We start from the raw sequence: 22,823 nt of genomic DNA on the forward strand, positions 1-22,823 counted from the left end.
GCGAGCAGGCTGGGGGTGCACGGGGAGCTGGGAGGGGACACAGCTGGGACAGCTGACCCAGGCTGGCCAAAGAGATATTCCATACCACATAACATCATGCTCAGTATATAAAGCTGGGACAAAGAAGGAAGGGGTGGAGGGACGTTCAGAGTGATGGCGTCTGTCTTCCCAAGAAACCATTACGCGTGACGGAGCCCTGCCTCCCTGGAGATGGCTGAACACCTGGCTGCCCATGGGGAGTGGTGAACAAATTCCTTGTTTTGCTTTGCTTGCGTGTGCAGCTTTTGCTTTACTTATTAAACTGTCTTTATCTCAAACGATGAGTTTCCTCACTTTTACTCTTCCAATTCTCTCCCCCGTGCCACCATGGGGGAGTGAGCGAGCGGCTGCGTGGTGCGTAGTTGCCGGCTGGGGCTAAACCACGACAGTCCGAAACTTACATTTACCTGTTTTTCGCCTACCAAAATCAAAAATGTTTGTAGGCTAAAAACATTGAGTTTTTTAATTATTTTACCTATTCCTCTTGTGGTCACTTCTCTTCAGAATATTTTGGTACTGAAAACAAAGCTTAGAAGAGGCCTACTGAGATAGGCATGAATAGTCCAGCTACTAATTGCTATTGTAACACACACAGGGTTCCCCTCAGACATGTAATATGATATGAGAGTGAGGGTAGGGACAAAAAATGAAAAATAAAAAAAATCAAATGTACACAAAAAAAAAAGTAGTCAGTCTGGGCTACAACTTTTCAAAGTAGGAGCAAAATTAACTTAACAAGGGTCATAAAATGACCTACAACTAGGTCAACTTCAAGAGCTAAGGACTCAGAGTTGAGAGCATGAAGTGTCCAAAGGTTTCAGCTTATCTGAAATAAATCAAAATAACCCAACACATTATAGTTTTCAACTAGTCTGGAAATTCCACAAGACAGTCTTTTCCCACAAGGTTTAACTCCAAACTTGTACAGAAATGTAGAAACACCATAGCTTAAGTCTTACTGTGCTGCCATTCTCAGTTTCAGAACAGGAAAGCTGCGGGAATGAGAAGTGACTACCCAAGCAACGCTCAGATCTTGAAACGCATTTGTCTACGTGTCTAACACACAATGGGCAGCATACATCAAAAAATAAATCAAAAAATATGTCATAAGTCATTAATAATCAGTCTTTGATTAAAACTTTAGTCTTAATTTGATTAAAGTTTTAATTAAAAAAAATTCACTTCCCTTTGAGCATTTGTTGTACATACTGATTCAATAGCATTTGGGGCAAAAGGACACCTCAGAAGCAAACTCAGCAGACTCGCTGAGAGAGAGACATGTGCCTCTATGCTTGGCTACAGTGCCAACGTCACGACCTGAAAACTCCTTACTTTATAACTGTTTCCTTTTCTGGTGTTTTCTCTCTTAGGTCAGCTACACACCAAATCTTAATAAGGCGGCAATTCCACAAGTCAAGGGTTTTTTTCCACAATTTTCTGGTTTTGCTTGAATTTGTTTAAACTGTATACCAAGCAAAATGAGAACTTCATATACCTACACCCCACAAAAACATGAGGAATAGACTAAGGGAGCGGTCTCATAGCCCTCACATTTTTTAGTACTTTCAGCATTTTGGGGTTTTTTTAGTACTATCTCCTCCTGAACACATAACATCGTAGCAGCTCTAGCCTACATGGTTCCCTAGACCATAGCTAAGCACTGCTAAAATACCACTTCTATGTGCTACTTGATGTACGTGGTCTAAGTACCTAATTGCCAATATGTTCAAAAGTTTAATAAGTTTTGGGGAAAAAACCAAACAACAAAACCAGCTGAGTAAAGCTAAGAAATAAGTTGCCGCAGAGAGTTCTTTTTGTTGTTTTTTGTTTTGTTTAACTTTCATGGTTTGACATGGTTCATTTTAGTTTTAATTGTCACTGAATAAGTGTTTTATATATGAGCCACAGCAGCTCAGCAGAGAATAAAGAATCAGATAGATTGGAAGGGAACTCTAGAGGTAACCTAGGCTGACAGAAAGGCCACCATGAAGCTAAGCTGTGCTCCAAGCTCATCCCCAAACTGGTCAAGTCTGGCTAAGGAGTCAGGGCCAGCCAGACGCGCCACTGATCACATTGTTCCTTTACCTACTGTTTTCTACATATTTTCAACAACGCTGGTGTGGCAAATCACACAGGCTTAAGATCTTTCATCAGAAAGCATACAGATGTCATGCATATATTTTTTTTAGAGAAAAGCATATATCATTAAAGCATTCTAATATTCTTCTATTGTCTCAAGACAAAAGGTTAAGTGACTTCTATATCTATACTGATGACACCACCCCTACAAACCATTATAAGCCGTATCAGACCTCAAAACGGTTCTCTGAGCAGCTTGGCTTAGAGAAGTCAGACATTATGGATTTTGCCATCTCCTTCAGCTCAGCAAGTTTTTCAAAATCTAGTTTTCAAACCATACTAATGTTGGGTGTTTACATTCAAAAAATGAAGTCTGGCTCCACACATTAAGCTCATACAGCCACTTAAGAAAATAAGGCTAAGTAGCTATTGTTATTAGTTTAAAATAATACATATTAAAACAAATTAACTTCATCTCCCAAATGAAATGCCTTGAATGACCTAAAGGGTAGGCTGAGTTCTAAAGAATAGATTCAATATTTTTCTTTTAAGACGAAGTCAAGATACTTATATCCAACTATGTAAAACTTTTTCAGTCTATTTTAATCCCTAGAATATTTCTTGGCTTAAAGTTTGGTTTTGGGGGTTTTTTTTGGTGCTTTTGCGTGGTTTTGGGGGGTTTTTTTTTGTTTGGTTGGTTTGTGTTTTGTGTGGGTTTGTTGGGGGTTTTTTGTTTGTTTTTTGGGTTGTTGGTTGTTTGTTTTTTTTTTTAACAACTATGGAATACTTTTTCCATAAGGGAGTTGCAGCTGCAAAGGAATTTTCTTTTGAAAGGTCAATAAAGGATCCAGAAGATATCTTATAAAAAACAAAAATAAATCCTGCTCTGAGAAGGTCATACAAGACACTTGTCTAGCACAATGAACCATAGTATCCATTTTCACCTACTGCCTTTTTCTTTTTCCTTTACTTCTATGTTTCATGATGGATGACTGTTAATACCTACATAGCACAAACAGAGCAAATTTTTCTTCACAATTTCTCCACATTCTACAAAAAACAGAGTAAGGGAGAGGGTTTTTTTTTCCCCATGCCTGAATGAACACCACCTGCAATACAACATCTTGCTGCAGTACTTGGGTATTTTTATCTCTGCACAGGTAGAGCAATCCTTGAATGTATAATGAGTATATGGGAAGGTGGGGAATGTGTACAGGGGTGTTTTCCTAACAGCTTTTTTCTTGTTCTCCAATAACGTGGTTATCCAGGCTACAAAAATAAAAAAGCTTGTCCTGTAATCCTTATCCAAAGTTGGAATCATATCACATTTCTATTATTTGATTTTCAATGACTATTTAGATGGAGGAAACAAAGTACAGACTACACAGTAGGCAACACTCAGTGTGATATTTCAGGTCTCAGACAATAAGGTGTATTAAAACAGCTCTATAACTTCTTATATCTTCTTTTATCTATCCTCATAAATTATTTACACAGTTACAAATACAGACAAATTAGTACAAGATCTTCTGGCATTTTGGGGGGCTTTGTCGGGGGGGGCAGGGGTGTTTTGTTTAAGGATGGCATAAGGCCACCATATGATGTATCTTGTAAAATCTTTCAGTCAGTTGCAATGAGAAAAAGTTTAAAGATGTACACAGGACAGGTAAATAGTTTTAAAAATGGAATAAAAAAAAGGCATAAGAACTACAGAAAAGCTATTCTTACCCCCTTTTAGCACAGTAGTTAGCTCAAGGTCATATGATTTGTGATAGTTACACATAGAAACTGATCCAACTACCTGTTTTTTAATAGCAACCATGTTCACTTAAAGAAAAAGACACTTTTTATAGGGCTTTACAATTGCAGGTTGTTTTATGCCTCCTCTATTCCCTTCTCGGTGGAATTTGTGTTGTTTCCTACTCTTCCTCAAACACATACATGCTATTTCAATAATACTATTTCAAAGGCCAGAAACACCTTCCACAAGCACAGCCTAGGTTCTTAACTGATGCTGAAAAAGGGTATTGTGACAATTGATATGATTCCAATTCCTATTCTGCTTCCGTTGTGTAAAGGTATTTTAATTGCTTTTAACACTCATTCTGAATAAATAATGACAGTTACCCTTTTTCACTTCTAAGTTTTATCTGAACACAAGCACAACTATTGCGGATGAGATCCAGAAAAAGATTCTTGCAGGGAAAAAATAAGTTATAAAATAGGATTAAAAAAAGATTATTTTAGTAAGAAATCTATCTTTCCTAAATAGAACAAATTGCTTTATTTAAATCTCCAGAACTTCAGTCCTATACATTCAAATTCTTCTATGCCTAACCAAGTACGTGGTCACACAATATGAGCTACATGCATAGAGAGGAGTAAGGATAAAACAAAGTAAGACTATGAAGAACTCTTGAGAACAGCAAATTAAGTTAGAAAAAGAAAATGTATTTTGAATTGGTCTCTGAAATACTAGGAGTAAAACCTGAAATTAGTGCAGCATAGCTGTGGGTTTTGCAGCCAATGGCAGTAGGTGACAGGAATATTCTGAAATGAATCATGCTGGAGGACTGGGCTGCAATCCTGGTAAGAGCTGTAGGTACAATGGCCAGTCAAGAACAAATTTCAGATAGCACCTTTGTAACTGTTCAGTACATGCAGAGTACCGGATAGCTATGAAAACATAAAACTGAGCTAGACTGTCATAAAAACGTTGCTACTAGACAGAATGTATGAAGGGCAGAATCATTTGCTCACGATCACCCAGCATCCCTGGCAACACATATGGTAACCGAACATGGATCTCTGGAATCCCATTTTCTTATCAACAAATTAAAGAAGCCACCACTAAGAAGCTGGTAGTGAGAGGAAAGAGTACGAGAAATAAAGAATGTTACGAAGGTTTTCAGAGTTTTCCTTTAATTACTGCTTCTTCTCTTCCCGCTCCCCCCTGCCCACCCTCCTCCATATCCTGAATAATTCCTCCAGCTTTGGAAAGCTGAGAGAGAGTGGTAAACGAAATACATTTTTTTCATGTTTTTCTGCTTTTTCCACAACTCCGTACCCATCAGTGGGGCACTAGAAATTACAGAATTAATTTAGGGCAACAGCACAGAAAAAGATTCACTATGAACAAACAGAGATCATTCACATTTTGCAAATGAGATTGCATTCTACAGCCAAGGAGGAGTTCTAGACTAAATGTAGCCAAAAGTAAGAGGCAGAATAAGACTGGTAAAGATAAAGAGGTCCGTGTGCACCAAGGTTAGACACTATATTTCTTAAGAGATAGGTATTTGGACATTTCAAAGAGCTGAGAAGGTATTAATGGAACGGAACTCATCAATATGGCTTTACTATGCATATGTACATATATATTTTTTTTTAAGTTAATACATAGGAGTAAATATGAAAACAGGATTAAGAAAAGCTGTATTGGCTCTGAAAAAGCCAATTATAAAACAGTATCAGAAAACTGAAGTTGAGGACAGAGGATTGGGGGGTGGCAGCAGGAAATGAAAAAGTATCAGAAAGGAGAAAAAAATAAATGCTTAACGCTTAACACTTTGTGTATCAAGACACTCATATTAAAAAGGAAAAAAGCAATTCCTCATACATGACATAATGAAGCAGATATTGGCAGCTCCTCTGGAAGGGAGTGAACAGAAGATTTAGGGAGTGCATATGTTAAAATCATTGGGTGAGAGAATTTTATTTTATTGTTCACCTACAAGAAATTGGATTCTATTCCAGTTACTTTTCTTTTTAGGCAGTTAAACAAGGAAACAAAAGCCATCTTTCAACTCTAAACTCCTACCCACCAAGGAGAAAACGTAAAAATCAGCAAAGTATATACACTTTTGCAGTTAAAATGAATTGCAGCTTGACTTAATGTGAAGCCATCAAGGAGATTTATAATTACTCTTTGTATTTAAACCGTAACGTTTTTCCAGTCTGGAGAACATTGCACCCTCAAACATTCTACACCTCTCTTCCAAGAGAATACAGTCTCATTACAGATAACAGTCTCATTACTGTGCATGACTATTGTGAATATAAAAGAAAACTTACAGATTGCAGATCCAATCCCTTTGCAATTTATGCAATAGTCAGCATTCTAAGTAGTGGTTTAAAAGCTTGCAAGGCAGCATACAATCATAGTAGACACAGATCTACTCATATATCCTAGATCTGTGTGGAAATTTTTTACTAGTATGTGCCTTAATTAGCTGCCAGTACAGCAGCAATTCTTTTCCTCAGTTTTCTTCTTCACATTATTTCTCATCAGCAGTCATGACTTTAGCCCTAGATAGTCAATGTAGAATCAGTTATTCGTTTACAATATTTGAGCTAATCAACACTTTATGCAATTACTTCTCATTGAAAGCATACACAATGTTGTCCAAAAAGGTCCTTAAATGGACCTTAAAAGGTCCAAAAATGACCTTATTTTAGGCACAAGACTACAATAGAGGTATGATCACATCAACATGCAAGGTAACTCCCATCTGCATTTACCTCAATTTCTCCTGAACTGATGTGAACTCAAATGTTGTAAAAATTAAATGAGATTGAAATAATAATCCTGCATGCACCTTGTTTTCATTCAAGTTCCTAAGCCTTTGGAAACAGATACTACATTATCCAGACTCCAAGACTCCTATTTTTTGACAGCACTGCTACTATATGGGAAGTTACAGAAAATCGACCTGTTAGGTCAGCTAGGGTCAATCATTCATCATCCCTTACTAGTAAGTGATATTTCATGTCATTTTATTAAAAAACAATCAAAAACCCCACACACAACAACAACAACCCCATAAAAATTAAGAAAACCACCCCACAAAAGCAAATTTTACACACAAGCTGTCATAAAACCTTTTTTCCAACTTCAGACAGTAAGCATAATTTTCCACATCTTTATGAATATGGAATCAGACATATCAGAATTTATTTGCACAAGGTCAATCAACAGGTCAGGGGCAAAACCAGTACTATAGGTTTTTCGGAGGCTTCTAAAGCAGGAGCATTATTTAATTCAATGTAATGATTACACCAACTAGCCAACAAACATAATGACATTTCAACCAGTAATGTTGACATGAAAGGATCATCTCCACCAAATTACAGACTTGTCCTATAATATTGAAAATTTTGCTTTAAGTGAGTGAATTTCAAGCAACGGTACAGTCTGCCTGGATTTGTCATCCTTCTAGTCATACCAGAAAGCCGTAAGTTTTTACTAGTCTCCAGAGGAAGATATCCCATAGGCACAGAGGATTTATGTGAAGAACAGGAATTTTATACTTTTCAAGACACTATTTTTTAGGTTGTGCATTTTACTGAAGATTCTTGAGAGGAGTTGAGTTAGCAGCTGGTTTTGTCTGAAATTATTTTCAGAGTAATTAGAGTTTTCAGTTATATGACTTCTGTATATTTATAAACAAAGATAAATAAGCAGCATGCAATCAGATAAATATGGCCATACATGAATAATTCTATACACTAGCATTTGAATTATTCCAACACATAAGTATAAGTCTCAACCCCACATATAATGCCTTTTTCTACCATATTTTTTCAGACATAAGTCCCCAGATATCTTGTAATGCTGAGGAAGTTCACTGAACAAACATATATTTACATTAATAACATGCTTAAGGTGGACTGGACATGATTAATGCCAAGTTATGAATCTAGTTGAACTCTACTCGTATTACACTAGGGCTGTACAGAATAAAGGACTTCAGCAGAGCAAACATCAAATTTTTTAAAAATGTTAAAGCATTCAAATTTTAACCATCTGGGAAGCCAAATACAAAAATCAGAATTGTGGCATTACTAATACTCAGTTTAATTTCAGATGCTCTTCCTGAACTGAAATTTACATTTCTTCGCATATAATTTCTTCTTCATTTTAGTTCTTGGTAAAAGTTTAAAATCATGTGGCACTCCTGCATTTCAAAACTAGTAAACTTGACTTTCTGACTGTGGCTTATATATTTTTAATATGAAAATTATTAATTTAATAGATTTGTCAAAAATAATTACCATAACACAGGTATTTACTGAATTTCATACAAATGTATTCTCCAGTCATATTGAACTATGGAGGAAAAAAAAACCCACAAACTTTCTTCAGTCATTCTGCTTCTTTGCAGAATGGAAGTCTGCATTCCATTCCTCTTCATCCTACTACATGTCCCTCTTCTCATCTTTAGCTGTTTTTAAAGAGAGTACAGTCACTTCCCAATACTGACTCCTCCCTGCAATTTGTGTTGTCAGAAAGATGCTGTAAACTTGCCTCCCCTGCTATGACAGAAGATTTCAATTTTAATTTTGGAGGGAATCCTGTCTCCCTTCCTGCACCTCCCAACTAAGTATGTTGGCTGTTACTGGGGAAATAATAACCTCCTCTTTCCAGTAGTGTTCACAAAATGTAAGGTGCACCAGCAGATCCTAATGTATTTATGCTTCCTTTTAAAGGTTCAAATATCATAACTACATGAAAAGATATTTTTTAAGAACAGGACTTGTATTTGCATAACCTCCCCCCATTCTTATGTATTAAGTGTTATTAAGCCACTATTCGTTTTATTTATGCATATTTTTCTCCACCTGACCAGATCCTCACTGCAGCATTACAATTACATCTGCTCCAGGCACTGAAAAATTTCATTAATGGTAGAAATTTCCAGAGGAAAAGCACAATAGCTATAAGCAAGCGGGAGCACAGAGAAGGATAGGGTGAGAAAGTACACATAGAAAAATAAATTTATGTGGTAATTGCAATACAGACAAATAATCAGCTACAAATAAAAGGATAAAGAAAATTGTTTGATTCCTAATTTAACTGCATTTGACATTTGTGAATTTGACTCTTTAACAAGTCTTATAGGTTGGATCTCGCTTGGAAGAAAAATCAGAAAAGGTCAGAAGGATCTAGACAAAAAAAATAGTGCAGAAATGTGGTTATGTGGACAATGGATAAGAAAGAAGTACTGGTGGTGGAACGGTAATGTATAAGGGAAAGAAGAAAGTGTTTGTAAATTGAAAATTACTTTCCAATATCTGCATTGCATATCACTTTGTATTCAAAGCATAGGAAGAACTAATTCTCTGTCAAGAAAGGTTGAGTTTCACTTGCCAGCACAATGCCACATGGAGATTTATTGCCAACTACAGCTACCAAATATCAACAGCAGAAATACGAGGGTTTCTAACAAGTTTGTAGTTATTCAGTTACAGGAAACCATTTATCTTTCCAGCAGTAAAAGAAGTTTTAAAGAAGTGTGTTAAAAATCAATGCTTTGTAGCTCTCAGAGCTGATCCATTCCACATACTTCGCTCTAGTTACATATCCATATGCTAGTGCTGTTCTTCACCACCTGATCCTCTCCATACGCTAAACACTCTACAGAAAGTGTTGCTCTTAATCCAAACAATCTCAAAGTTTAGAATTTCAAGGGAAAAGGGTAATACTGCTAGGCCCATTTTACATGGAAAAGTTAGGCAAAGATGCCTCCACTGGGGGTGGGGTGGCAAAGGGGGCAAAGTCTTGCTTGCAGTTTTAACTTTCAATTCAAGGCTTCTGGATGAAATCCTATCACCACCACAAATGCCAGATTTGTATGTGTGACACTACAGGTTGAGTTAATATCAGGCTTAAGGGCTTCACTGAATTTTGGCCACCAAGATTATGTGGCCTAAGTAGACCATCAAGAAAGTTATCACAGACCTAGCATAAGAAGCCAGATGTATCTGAATCTCAATCTGCTGCCTTGATTCTAATAGGAAAATTAAAATCCAAATTGACCAACAAATCCTTCAGTTTTCTTTCATATTCTCCCTCCTCCTCCAATGTTTTTCATGGAAAGTTCCAGGCAGATGTCAGAACTCATCTTTACTCCTACTGTGAAATTGTGTTGCAGTTGGTAATGATAGGTGGAAGTCTGAAGCGAAAACTCAGATTTGGGGTTTTTTTTGTACCATGCCATCTATAAATATCATCTCTCTTGTACTTTGTTAAAAAAATGGCAGAAGATATTGTAAAAGGCATGATGTGTGTAGGGGGTAATAAATCTGCTGGATGCAGATAGTCAATGGCTGCAAGTCATAACATAAAGCTTTACTCTTAGCCTCCTACCAGTTTTCATTATCAGGGAAAATTTCTATTAATGTAATATGATAGCATCATGTACAAACAGCTCGGCAATCATACATTTTGCACAGCTGTCATAAAATGATAGTCATTTAGCTTCAAGGTAGAGCTGAAGTTTGAATATTCCTGCTTTTCATCTTTGAAGCTTTGTCACTTTTAGAAGATAATTATCTAATTTTGTGACCAATGACGTGTTCCCAACACATCAAATTTTAATACCCATAGTATGCAGATTTTTTGTGTGTGTGTGTCTTGAGAATTAGTTATTTAGCTTGACACAAAATCTTGGGAGTATATCAAATAGCTAAACATTAAAATATGACCTAGAGGAACAATAGGAACACTGTATTGCTGTGTCCCTGACCAAAGTTTTCATAACACCTTCAAAGGAGCATTTTCATGGTGCTTTTTATCTAACAGGCCAGAGATACTATGACCGCATAATTTTGACTCCTGCTTTTTAGGAAAGCAAGTCAAATCCTTGTTTGTGTATAAAAGCACAAAGCAGCTCCTTGACAGCTACTGTAGATAATTTAAACAGATAAGACATAAAACCTTCTACCAGCTGACAAATTATTTCTGTACAACACTAAGTTCACTTAAGATACTGTAGCTGATAATGATAGCAAAAGAAAATGGCTAATGAAGCATCTGGGAACTAAAAGGTTTGGTTTAGCCCTAGATTAGAAGGGAGATTCCTGTGTTAGCACAACAAATTAAAAACAAAAACACTTCTCCAATTTGTGCAATCAACTTAGTGGAAATTACTTGAGACTTCAGAATTATGAGAACAGTTACATACTCCTATTGTGAAAACAGGAATGTCAGTGGAAAAAAGCCCACCTGAATACTCAGAGAGTTCAATTTAAGAGCCTGTAATGTTATTGAAAACTATTTTAAACGAATGGGTCAGAAAAAGTGTTGAGACCTGATGAAGCAACTAAAAGATGGTATAATGTCTGCGCCTGGGGCCTAAGAGAGGCCTGCCATGACAAAGTGTCATGCCTTTCAATACCTGTAAGGATGTTAAGGGGAAGATGAACCAAGGCTATTTATGGATGTGCAGAGTAGGAGAAGTGATAAATAGCAGTCATAAATTGAAATGAGAGGTTCCAGCTTAAGTAAGTAACTTTTCACCCCAAGTAGAGTCAAGCATCAGAACAAAAGAGGTTGTGGTACCTCTCTCCTTGAAGGTTCTGAAGATCAGAATCAACAAAGCTCCAAGAAATCTGCTCTCATTTCAGCGCTTACCTTGCTTTGAGCAAGAAGTGGAATTAAAAGGCTTTCTAAATCTTCTTCCAGAATGAATTATTCTATGATTGCAAAAATTATTAAAAACAGAGTTCCATAGTGGAAAAGAGTAAGACAGTTGTACAAAGGGGGAAGATGAGTTGTTTTGGTTTTCTTTTTTACAGAACCAGTTCTGCTGAGTCGTTAATGCCAAACGCAAAAGTCTCTTTTTATAAAGAGTACAATTAGAATTTTTAAATTCAGTATCTTCAGTATTCGGAAGAACATTAAATCAGATCTACTCAACTTGCACATTATAGAGGAATGGTGTTAACATAATATATAATCTGCCAACCACATAAAATTCAGGGAAGGCTGTCAACTCCACCTTTTGAGTACACCAAAGGAAAACACTTCATGAGGCTATTAGATGCTCAAAAGGAATTTCCACCCTTTCCTAAAAACTAAGAGCAAGGCTTCAGTAAGGAAACAACTGTTGGTCATTCATCAAAAGGAAGCTAACTAATGAAACAATCAACAGGATCTACAAATTAAACCCTGATAAACTGAATGAATTATATAGACACATTTCTCACATTATATCCCCAATCTTATGAACTAGATTAGGTAACCATATGATTTGTTAATGGACCCAAGAACAACTTTTTCTTGCATCTTTTACTTCAACTTGGGTGCTCTAAGATCTCATAATCTAGTTTGAAGGAAAAATAATAAAAGCTATTTTAAGTGCCTCCTGTACTGCAAACTGATTTATGCAAAACATTTGGCCTGAGTCTCAGAAGAAGAGTTCTTTCTAGAATAATTACCTGGCTAATCTGTACAGTAATAATGACAGTGTTTTAAAACCTGTCTCTGCTCTAAAAGCTGACAGACTCCCTAGCTGTGTCTTAAGCTTTGTGCCTTCATCTCCTTAACAGTGCATAGATATAGACATCAAAGAAATACAATTACTTTCATTACTTATAGTCCAAAATTTAAAAAAAAAAGAGACTCCAAAAGAAAGGATTATGTAGCTCATCTTCCTAACATAACACAGTTCAGTGAGATCTACATAATGGCAGATAACCTATTCTGAAAAGCTACTCTGCAGGAGTTACACAATATTCCAGTGTTTTCTCTCAGTGAAAAAAAATAAGTTTTTGATAGCAGGACAAATTGTGTTTAAAGACCAGTTCTTGTTCATCTATCATGGATATAGAGAACACATTTATTCTTCCTGATTTCCTGCATGTGAAGACTGTTGCCATATTTCCTTTCAAGTTTTTTACTAGTGTTGCTCAGGCACAGCTTGGCCCAGGGCACTAAATTGCTGTCTAGTGATTGTGTGTGATAGTTGTTCTCTCACTCTTCCCTCTCCCCTGCCCCATTTACATTTCTTCACACATTCTTCCTCAGTTCAAAAGGAAACACTTTTTTTTTAAGTTTGCATTTATCCCCCCCTCCAGTTTTCTAACTTACTTGAAGGTTATTGCCTCTTTCACGTAGCACACTTGCCTGCATCAGACATGGAACAGTTTTTTGGAATTCAGGACTGGTTGTCCCCCTCTGTCTATATGACTTAAGAATCTTACCTTTAAGGGTTTCTACAGCTTAGAACATTTCTGGTCTCATAAAGCATGTGTCAAATCTGTATTTATCATACATTAACTTCCCAGTCAATTCTCAGCTCTCTACAGAGATTAAAGATAGCACATCAGATGTTTTACCAGAAAATATGGCAGAAATGGGGAGCAGGTAAAATGTGTCAGACCAGATGAATCGATGAAGGTAAAACATTCCTTATCCCCCTCAGTATATTCACAAGAGCCACAGATACCAGAAGCAGCAAGAACACCAGGAATCTGAGACATCCCCTGCTGACAACTTCTGTAAATCAGTGTCTTTACACATCTATAATGGTTATGATGGGTGGAGTTGACAGGGGGGGGAAAAAAAAAAAAAAGAGAGGAGTCAATATAGAGAGAATAACCCTTGCTTGTAATAAGTGCAAAAGGAATCAGCGTGAAAAGCAACACAAAAGAAAACCAATTTGTGCTCTTAGCAAACAGGAAACCTCAAGTATAATAGGAAGCTAGTACAAGAGTTCAGTCTCTCTGAGGGCATCTATACAAGATTACAAATGTCTACTTACATAAATTAGTCCAAGAATGGAAGCAACAATTCTGCCCATCTCTGCCTCCAAAACTCTTGCTAAGGTAATCTGCCTTTTCATAGGGTTTTGAAAGTGTCTTCTGGAAAAAATGCATTTGTCCTGTATTAGGGATCTTCCAGGAAATAAATTTCAACCTCATGTGCATGAAATGAAAGTCATATTCCTATACAAAACATCCAGAAAAGCATAATAAGTATTTCTGTCTTCCACTAAAGCAACCATCTTTGCCTCCTTAACTGCTACCTCCTTCCTGAAAACTGCCTGGCATTGGGTGTTGCTCAGCCATTCCTATTTTAAAGATACGATTAAAACACACCTACCCCACATAGGCTTGCCCAAAATTTTAATCTAGATCATTTTAAACATACAGTTATGCACCTAACACAAACTTCATTATAAATTCAAATCTGTTTCTCCCTTCATTCTCAGGGAGCACCATTGATGAAACAGTCTTTTTTTTAACCTTTGTCTAGCTAAAGAAATTAATTTTCTTCTAAACTAGACTTACATCTACTGTCAACTCAAGTGTAGCTCATTAAAGCAATCCAAGATGTTCTAGCTACTGTTGAGACCCTGCTCAAGACTGCATGAAGCCAACTCTTATGCAGGAAGAATTTATGATGGCTTAATTCCTGCGCTTTGTATTCTACAGTCTGCTATTTTATTCCCAGATTAAATTTTGATACACAAAAATTTTTGATGGTTGTGACATCTGTAAACTCCCATGTGAACAAGTCTGTCTCTCCTGACCAATCACAATCTCATCTTGTATCACCACCCTCAGAAACAGTATAATAATTATCAGCTATAAGATGGATAACTCCATCTGTAAAGTCCTAGGAAATCTGAGGGCAGGATATTTTCAGAAAGTACCTGTCCCTGGAATTCATTGCCTCTGGAAAGGCCTCCAAAACCCTTCCCAACATCTCTCCAACTAAGATTTAAAAAAAAAAAAAAAAAAAATTAAAAAGCATGGTTTTGCACAAACTTCCTTTTTAAATACAAATCTTGCACCGATTTTGTCATTCACTCTAAAAAAGTACTTAAGCTTTACAAATGAACTGGGCAGATGCTAAATAGGCTCACAAAGACATCCATGCAAATTTGAAGACATTATACGTAGAAAAAGCGAAGTGGAACTTTGTGAGAAAAACATATTAATCAAAGTATTTCATTAAAACCTTTCGTTGAAGCTTCTACAGCAACCTAAAATAATATATAATTTGTGTTGTACAATGTGTAATCACTTATTATCAGCAACAAAAAGTTGTACCCTACAGAACAGTAATGATGTTTGAAAGTGTAGAGTATTGATTAGCAGTTGCTTAAAAGTGAATCACCACTACAATGCAGCATCTAATTCATGGCTCTACATACCTCCACTGTCAAGATAATTTGCATGGAGACTGGCTCTTTTAACCTTGAAATGTAAGTGTTTTCCAATACAGGATGTGAAAACAACCAACCATAAATGCATTAAGCAAGGGAATTAGCATTCATTTCCTTTCAAGATATGATGTTTTCCAGTTGGATTGTCTACTCAATAATTTCCGTATTAGGAGAAGTTATTGCAAGTGTAATGCATGTATCAAACTTACTGAAGCCATCTCTTATTTCTATTATATATTAACACTAGAACATATTTACTTTCAATAATACAGGTAGGAGGGTCATGCTGTGCTTGCAAAACCCAGAAAGACACAGAAAATACAGCAAAATAGAGTGCCGATGGCAAAAGAGCAGGAATTCACTGTGGCTTAAAATTGGGTTTTCCTTTTAGTTAAAGAAAAATTTAAAATATAATGATTGGTATTCAGGCTGATTTAGACTACATTTTAAAAACATTACCAACACCCAGAAATTATTACTCCTGCCATAACACTCCAACAGGAGATGAGAGTAAGACCATAGATCATTCAAGATGCAGTTCTAACTTAACTGAAGGCAAAAAAAAATTTCTAATACCTTCAGAGAAGGCAGAACCTTGTTACAAGAAGGGAAGAAAAGTTATTTTGTTACTAAGAAAGAGAGACCAGACTATTGGAAGCTTGATAGCGCTGTGATATTTTCCTCTACAGATCAACATGCTACCTGAAAATTAGTACTGGGCACAGCAGGTTTTTCTACATAATACATTAGTAGCATATGAACGTGTTGGGTGTTTTTTCTCAAAAAAGAAAAAATATGTATCCAAAAGAACGTACCTTTACGTCTGCAGAGAGTAACATTAAATACTTCACCAAACACACTGAAATGCTCCGTAACTAGTCTAGCATGGAAAATAACCTTGTGACTTATGTAGCCTAAAGATCAGTAAGAATTAAAAGGGATGGAGGTTCAAGCTCTGCAAATTCCAAAACATAATTTGCATTAATCATCAGAATTAAAGTTATTTAAGATTCTCGGATTTTTTTTTTTTTTTTTTTTTTGCACTTTCTAATGCTTAATTTCAATTCAGCACTAGGAGACACATTTTATATAATCCAGACTTCAGAAGTTTGAATCATAATGAGTTAACTCTGAACAGAGCTTTTGGTAAGCTCTATATCATTTACCTGGCTGGTGGGATTTTTTTTTTTAGTTTGGGTTTTGTGGCATTTGTTGGTTTTTGTTTGGTTGGGTGGGGGAAGGTGTTGCTGCTGTTGGTTTAGGGTTTTTGTCGGGGGTGCTGGTGTTGGGTTTCGCTGGGGTTTTTTTAATCAGTCATAAGTCTACAGTTTTTTTAATTAGTCATGAGGCTATGTGTTTTTTAATCATTCTTCTCCTATTTTTGATAGGAAAAAGAGTGTTATTTTTGTGTTTTAAAAATTGCTCAGACAGCAAAAGTTTAAATAGATACCCAATAAGCCAAATTATGCCTATACCTTAAACTGCACCTCTCAAACTTGCTGACCCTTCCATCAAAGCAGTAGTTACAGTGTCTCGAGCAAGGAAGACACAAGCTACAAAGACAAAAACCAATGTAAGGCTAAATAAAAGAAAATCAATTAACAACAAAATGATTGGACTAAACTTCTTTAAGTCACTATTATACAATTTAAAACTAAAGATAGATGTACTGCATGAATCAGATACACCAGCTGAATGCTAATTGATCTAAATCACTATATATGTTTGCACTGACATTTCCATAGTTGTAAGAAACTAACAAGATACAGCACCAAATCCAGTCAGTACGACAAAATGCAATTCTGAACCTTTAAAAATAGGAATGCTATACTGATTGAAAAACCTGCTTTAAGAAAACACAACGATTTGAGCACCCCTACCACAATGAAGAATCTCTTGTGAGGAGCAGGCAGACGCAGACTACAGACTGCTCAAAACCAAGGCAGTCAGTGCTTACATAACAGTGAAGACTCCGTCAGACTACTCACATAAGCAAAATCGGAGATAGCCTTCAATAAACTTGTAATTCTGTAAGAGACCTTTATGGTAGAACCGATAAACAAAAGTTTATTTTCAGTTAGAAACTATTCCTACATTAGCAATAAAATAATACCAACAATTCTTGATTTGGTCTGGAATAATCAAAGCTGAGAATATTTAAAAATTAAAGTAGTCTCTCCAGAAGAAATCTGAGGAAGCATAGGCCACACCACATTTTTAGAGAATCAGATACTTCACCGATACTAGAAAAGCTTTACTGTGTAACAACATTATTTTTAACATTAACAGAAGGCACATTACCTGCATTTTTTGCTTCCATTGTATTACCATTACTATTTTGCAGCAACATGGAACTGAAAACATACTATTATCATGGACGCTGTAACGCAAACCATAGCATTCTCCAAAGGCTGTTGCTCCAAAATTCTAATTGTAGCAGCTGAAGTGAAGAATGTTCTCCTGGCACGTAACCCTTGCTTTGCATCCTTAAAGCCTGGCTTTGCCAGCGGGCTACACTCTCGCATTTACTACAGTACTAAGTAAACATAATCTGAGTGTTTAAAAAAACGTTTTAAAGTAGTGTCAAGATTCAAATAAGGCAGATGTCTTTTGAAAGTCTAATGAAAAAATTACAAGCACCTATGAGAGCTAAAATTTGAATCAATTTTAGGCCCTAGCAGTGTTTGCTAACTAGGTGAAGAGTATACGCGTCTCAACAGCACCAAGCAGCTTCGTGTATGCTGCCAAATCTATATGACAACTGTAAAACCTCCATAAATCAGATAACTTAGGAATAACATTGTCCTGTTTTCTTCTATATGGTTTTTTGAACACTGAATCATCTTCCTTCAATTTGAAAGCAAGTAGTAAAACACTAAAATGCTATATTTTTAAGTGCTAGTTTTGCTTATATGCTCATCATCACTTCTAAAGTTATTTACTGAACTACTATTATTATTTCTGAGCTATTTACAGTGTCTGTATTTCATCTAAAGTCAATTTCAGGAAAAAATCATATATCCCATATAGTCTTAGGAGGCATTAAGAACATATTTGAATAAGATTATCATCATGCAATGAAGTAATAAAGCATTCAGTTAAGATAAGGTAAGCAGCATGTTTTTTAAAAAAAAGTTTCAAAAAGTTTCAAAAATGTTCTTAGGCATCTTTTTGAAACTCAGGAGGACAGCAATGCTGGTTACTAATTTGATGTTCGCAGTACAGCAAGACTTAAGAATTATAACAACTAAATCAATATTCATGGTTATAACCTGGCAAGATTTTGCGTTACTGAGTATCTCACATAACCTCATTTGCTCAATGAAATTTTAGTATGGGTCAAATGACTCTTAACATGTAAAACATTTGGGCAGTAGAGTGACAATCATGCCTTGATTTCAAATGCGTTCCTTTGGAACTAGTGCTCACTATATATGCTAACACAATGAATAGAGTAACCTTTACCTTAATTTTTCATTTATCAAGCCTTTATTAAAGTAAATGGCAATACAAAGCAGCTGGTAATTGAGAAATCTATACTGCCCAGATACATAATTATACACACGTCTCATATCTTCATTTAATGATGCTTAATTCATAATCAGAAAATGCAGATGCTTACAGTAATATTAGAAGTCGCACTGCTTCTAGAAGTGGAATCTTGACTTTAAAGAGGCATTGACTCTGATCACCCAGAGCTCACAGTAAATACCAAATGGATTCTTGATGCCTGACTCAGGCCGGGGGTGAGGGGGGGAAGGTGTGCAGGGAGGGATTTGCATTTAGAGCCCTACTGTGCTATCACTTCCTTAATAATTATAAACAACTTCTGCCACTGACTTTGCATGTTGAAAATACTTACAAATCTAAGTTTGGCATGTTTTTATTCACACAAGCTTACAGAAGAAATACACTTCATAATAATATAAAAAGATACATGTTAGAGTAAATCTGTCATCCAGGCTTATTTCCCACAGTCAAAAGCAAGAAATAATAAGCTTAAAAGGACAAAAACACTCCGAATTTTAAATACAAATAAAGGAAACTTCGGTGCTTTAAGACTACTGTAACCAGAAGAGAAAAAAAGGAAAAAAGAATAGGGGATGTGACAGAGGAATAAAACTGCTCTAAATATACGTCAAACCTGCCTTTTGGCTTTCCTCTCTCATTCTATAATGAGATATTATAACAAAAGCAAGAAACAAAACCAAAATAGCTTGGAACAAACATACATTCTCCACCTACAAATCTGTGCTCCTGTTTTTGCAAGTGAAACAGGAAGAATGCTGATGAAAAGGTAAAATGCATAGCTTCCAATTACCTACAATTATAACAACCAATAGGACGAAATCTTGCTACTTCAGAGGGGAAAAAAAAAAATACATTACAGAAGGGATGACAGCAGTATCTACTATGAGGAACAGAAGAATGATTAAGGATCTCATACTGATTCCTTGTGGATTTTAGCACGATTGCAAAACACAGTATATTCCATATTTTTCTAGGAAGTGTTGGACTACCTGTATTTGGTAGATTTAATTTTTAGAGCCATTTTAGTGGGGAAAAAAATGGCTGCTCATGGAACAGTTCTGAAGTTAAATAAAGATGCCTGTTTGTATGGCCCAATAAAAAATTAAAGCCTTTTAATAATATTCGATTAGATACTAATCAAAATGGAAAGGTCCATCTGCTTTATAAATTTAAGGAGTTCATACAAAAATGTGATGATATAAGACTACACAGACTTGAAAGAATGTGAGCTGGAATAAATGCTGAATGTTCAGATTTTCAGATTAAAACAAAACTTTGCCCAATATATTGAAATGAAGCCACTTAATGGCCTTGAAAGATAGCAGGAGATCTCAAATATTTTTGTTTTTAATAGCTCTGTATTTTAGCTTAATAAAGTTCATGTTTTTCAGTCCTGGATATACAACACTGAGGAGACAAATACTTACTAAAGGAACTCATATGCCTTTAGTAATCATTAAGTCAGTTGCTTTCATTTTACATGCATAGCATAAGCTTTTTATTTGAACTGCTACATGTATTGTCCACTACATAATTTCACACATACACAAGCCTTTCAAAATAAGCGCTACAACTTAAAGGAATTATTTCCTTCATAATCACACCCCCAAAAAAATTAACACGTTACTCAGAACCAAGAATCAAAATCAGCAGAAATCTAGCATTTGGGTTGAATGAGTCTCTAGTCAGTGAATATTAGTCTATCAGTCTCAATATTTTTCCATTTCCATATTGCATTTTGAGGGTCTTATATTAGATGCCGCAAAATCAGAGTCTTAAAATCTTTGGCATATTCCTCTTTAGCCTCTCATCTTTTTCAGCAACAGCTGTAAAAATAAATTGTCTAAAATACAGAACTTTACTATAGGTTGCATATTTAAACTAGAGTAGACAGAATCCTTGATATATATACACCTAACACACAAATCCAATTTCTCATTACCTTCCGCCCCAATTATGTAGACTTACACCAATTTCTCAAGTTTTTGCAATACTTCACTAGCTTATTACCCAGCTGTGCAGCTGAGCAAGGAGATAACCACACTCATTCCGCTTATCTGTAATGATGTAATACATCCCAGCACTGGGTTGAGATGATTGGGGGAATAATGGGATTGTAAAAACTGCAGAGACAACAAACAGTGCAGCCGCCTTCTCCTGATACAGTGAATTGCATACATACAGCACAGGGTGAAAATAATACAATGTGCACTAATTCTGCTCCGTGCATGAAGTTGACGCCTTTTTATAAGAAGCAGCTGCTTCTACACAGAAACATCATCATCACAATGCAGCAACCAGATTAAATATCCGCAATCTAGGCTGAAGCCTAGACTTCAAGAAATAAGAGCGTTAGAGTTTACTTTCCAATAATAACAAAAAAATAATGCAAAAAGATAAATATCAGTTTAATCAAGGACTGTTCAGATAGTGCAGTGCAATGCAAAGAGTCATCAGGGACTAGCATGCAATACAAAAAAAAAATCTTGGACCAAAGCATGTACAGCACTGCTTTCCTATTCATTTAAAAAAAAAAAAATCTGCCTCCATTTTCTCTGTTAAAAACCTTTCTTATTACAATGGAAGAGGTCCTTACCTTCTGCAGGAGCTGGGAACCTGAGTACTTGGCTGCAATAGATTTGATCTCCCCACCAAATGCTGAGGCCCAGAGCTTTACACTGTGAAGAAAAAAAAAAAAAAAGAGAGACAGGAAGAAATGTAATACACATGTCACAAGCAAGCAACACAGACTGTAATAGCTTCAGCTGCACTCAGAAGGATCCTAGCAATTTTGCGTTAAGGAGCTCACTAAGGAACCTAAGCACACCAAAAGATTAGCAAAACTGTTCAAGTACAAGCACAAACTAGATGCTGTGCTAAGGTAAGGCCTCTGATATGAAACTACCCAACCTGCACCATTTAAATTTAAAAAGACCCAACTTGCACAGAAATATGCTTTGGCACAATATAACATATATCCATTGAAAGGAAAGAAGCATATAAAATGGCAGAACAGTTCTGAATGATAAATTCTTACACAAGAAGGAGGTCACATAACAGCATCAACTTCAGTAAATACAAGCACTTAAGACTCTGCTGCCACTTATTCTACCAACACATGCTCCTACAATAAAATTAAAGTAGTCCTGAGCACATTAGAGACTACCACTTTAAACACAGCTGACAGAGGAGCAAAAAGGTGCCTTGAAAGTCAAATATCTGCAATACAAAAAAATAAAAACTTGAGTAGTCAAGTTCTTATCCTTGAACATGGTCCTGAGAGCAATAGCATGAAAGCACTTACACAGACAAGGGGATCTGCTGCTCCGATCCAACCACATCCACTAAGGCTGTGTTCAAAGCTGTCCAGAAGATAAAGAAAAACCCCCCAAAAGCCCGAAGAAGATTCAGATTCTCTGTCATTGTGCCTCTCTATGCCTGGAAAGATTTGGGGAAATTCAAGGAAAGCTGAATTCAGCAGCAGTGGGGTTTTGCTTCTAAAGTCTCTTTCCCCACCTTTATCCCCTCCACTAGAACAACACTAGAAGAAATCACAGCTCCATCCTCATCCCTCCAAAGAATGACTCTCTCTGTGTAATGGAAGGAGAGGACCAGAAGCGAAGCAGAAGCGAAGCTCTAATGACTTGAAAACTATTGTGTCCCTGGTAACAGCAAAGCGTTTTCCAGCACTACTGCAGCCACTTGCATGTAGTTCTTTACAACTCCGCAGTCAGCAGCGTGCTGGAGTTACTTCAGTGACCTACTGCTGCTCCAAAGTGCCCTTAGCAGCAAGAAAGCAGACTATTGATTCCAACTGGGGAGGCTGTCGTCTTGCAATTACTGCTCACTTTGCAAATGGAAAGCTGCCTAGAGTTCTCCTTTTCCTCGCGGATAACCTCCAGCCTTCATCCCAGATCAAGTCAGCCAATGCATTGGTTGAGTGGAGCAGGAGCAGCAGCCTTTTAACGGGATAGCGCGGAGGCAGAAAGGCAGGCACAGGAAGAGCTGGACCAGAGAGAGGGTGCCTCTGTACAGCAAAAGCAGAGAAAGTCTGGAGGAGCCGAAAGTGCAGCTGAGCCCTTCCAAGCAGGCGAGAAGAGAGCGCTGCACATTGCCGGGGGCTGAGCTAGGGAGGGCTCGGCGGGGCTGGCAGGGGCGGGGGGGCCGTGCACACCCACCGGAGACCCGGCCAATTCAGGCAGGGCACCGCTGCACGAC

General features: G+C 36.7%; 1 protein-coding gene across 1 annotated transcript in view; it reads right to left on the reverse strand.

Annotated features, from left to right (window-relative positions):
* CACNA2D3 (calcium voltage-gated channel auxiliary subunit alpha2delta 3) overlaps positions 1–22,028 on the reverse strand; it is a gene marked incomplete at its 5' end in the record, with an annotated part of 467,841 nt that extends 445,813 nt beyond the window's left edge. Inside the window, 2 exons of the mRNA XM_082004801.1 lie at positions 21,202–21,283; positions 21,910–22,028. Coding sequence (XP_081860927.1) covers positions 21,202–21,283; positions 21,910–22,028 — 201 coding nt within the window. The remainder of the gene's footprint in view (positions 1–21,201; positions 21,284–21,909) is intronic.
* Positions 22,029–22,823: the final 795 nt, after the last annotated feature.

This window comes from Phaethon aethereus, assembly GCF_964289735.1.
Source record: "Phaethon aethereus genome assembly, chromosome: 11".
NCBI lineage: Eukaryota > Metazoa > Chordata > Aves > Phaethontiformes > Phaethontidae > Phaethon > Phaethon aethereus.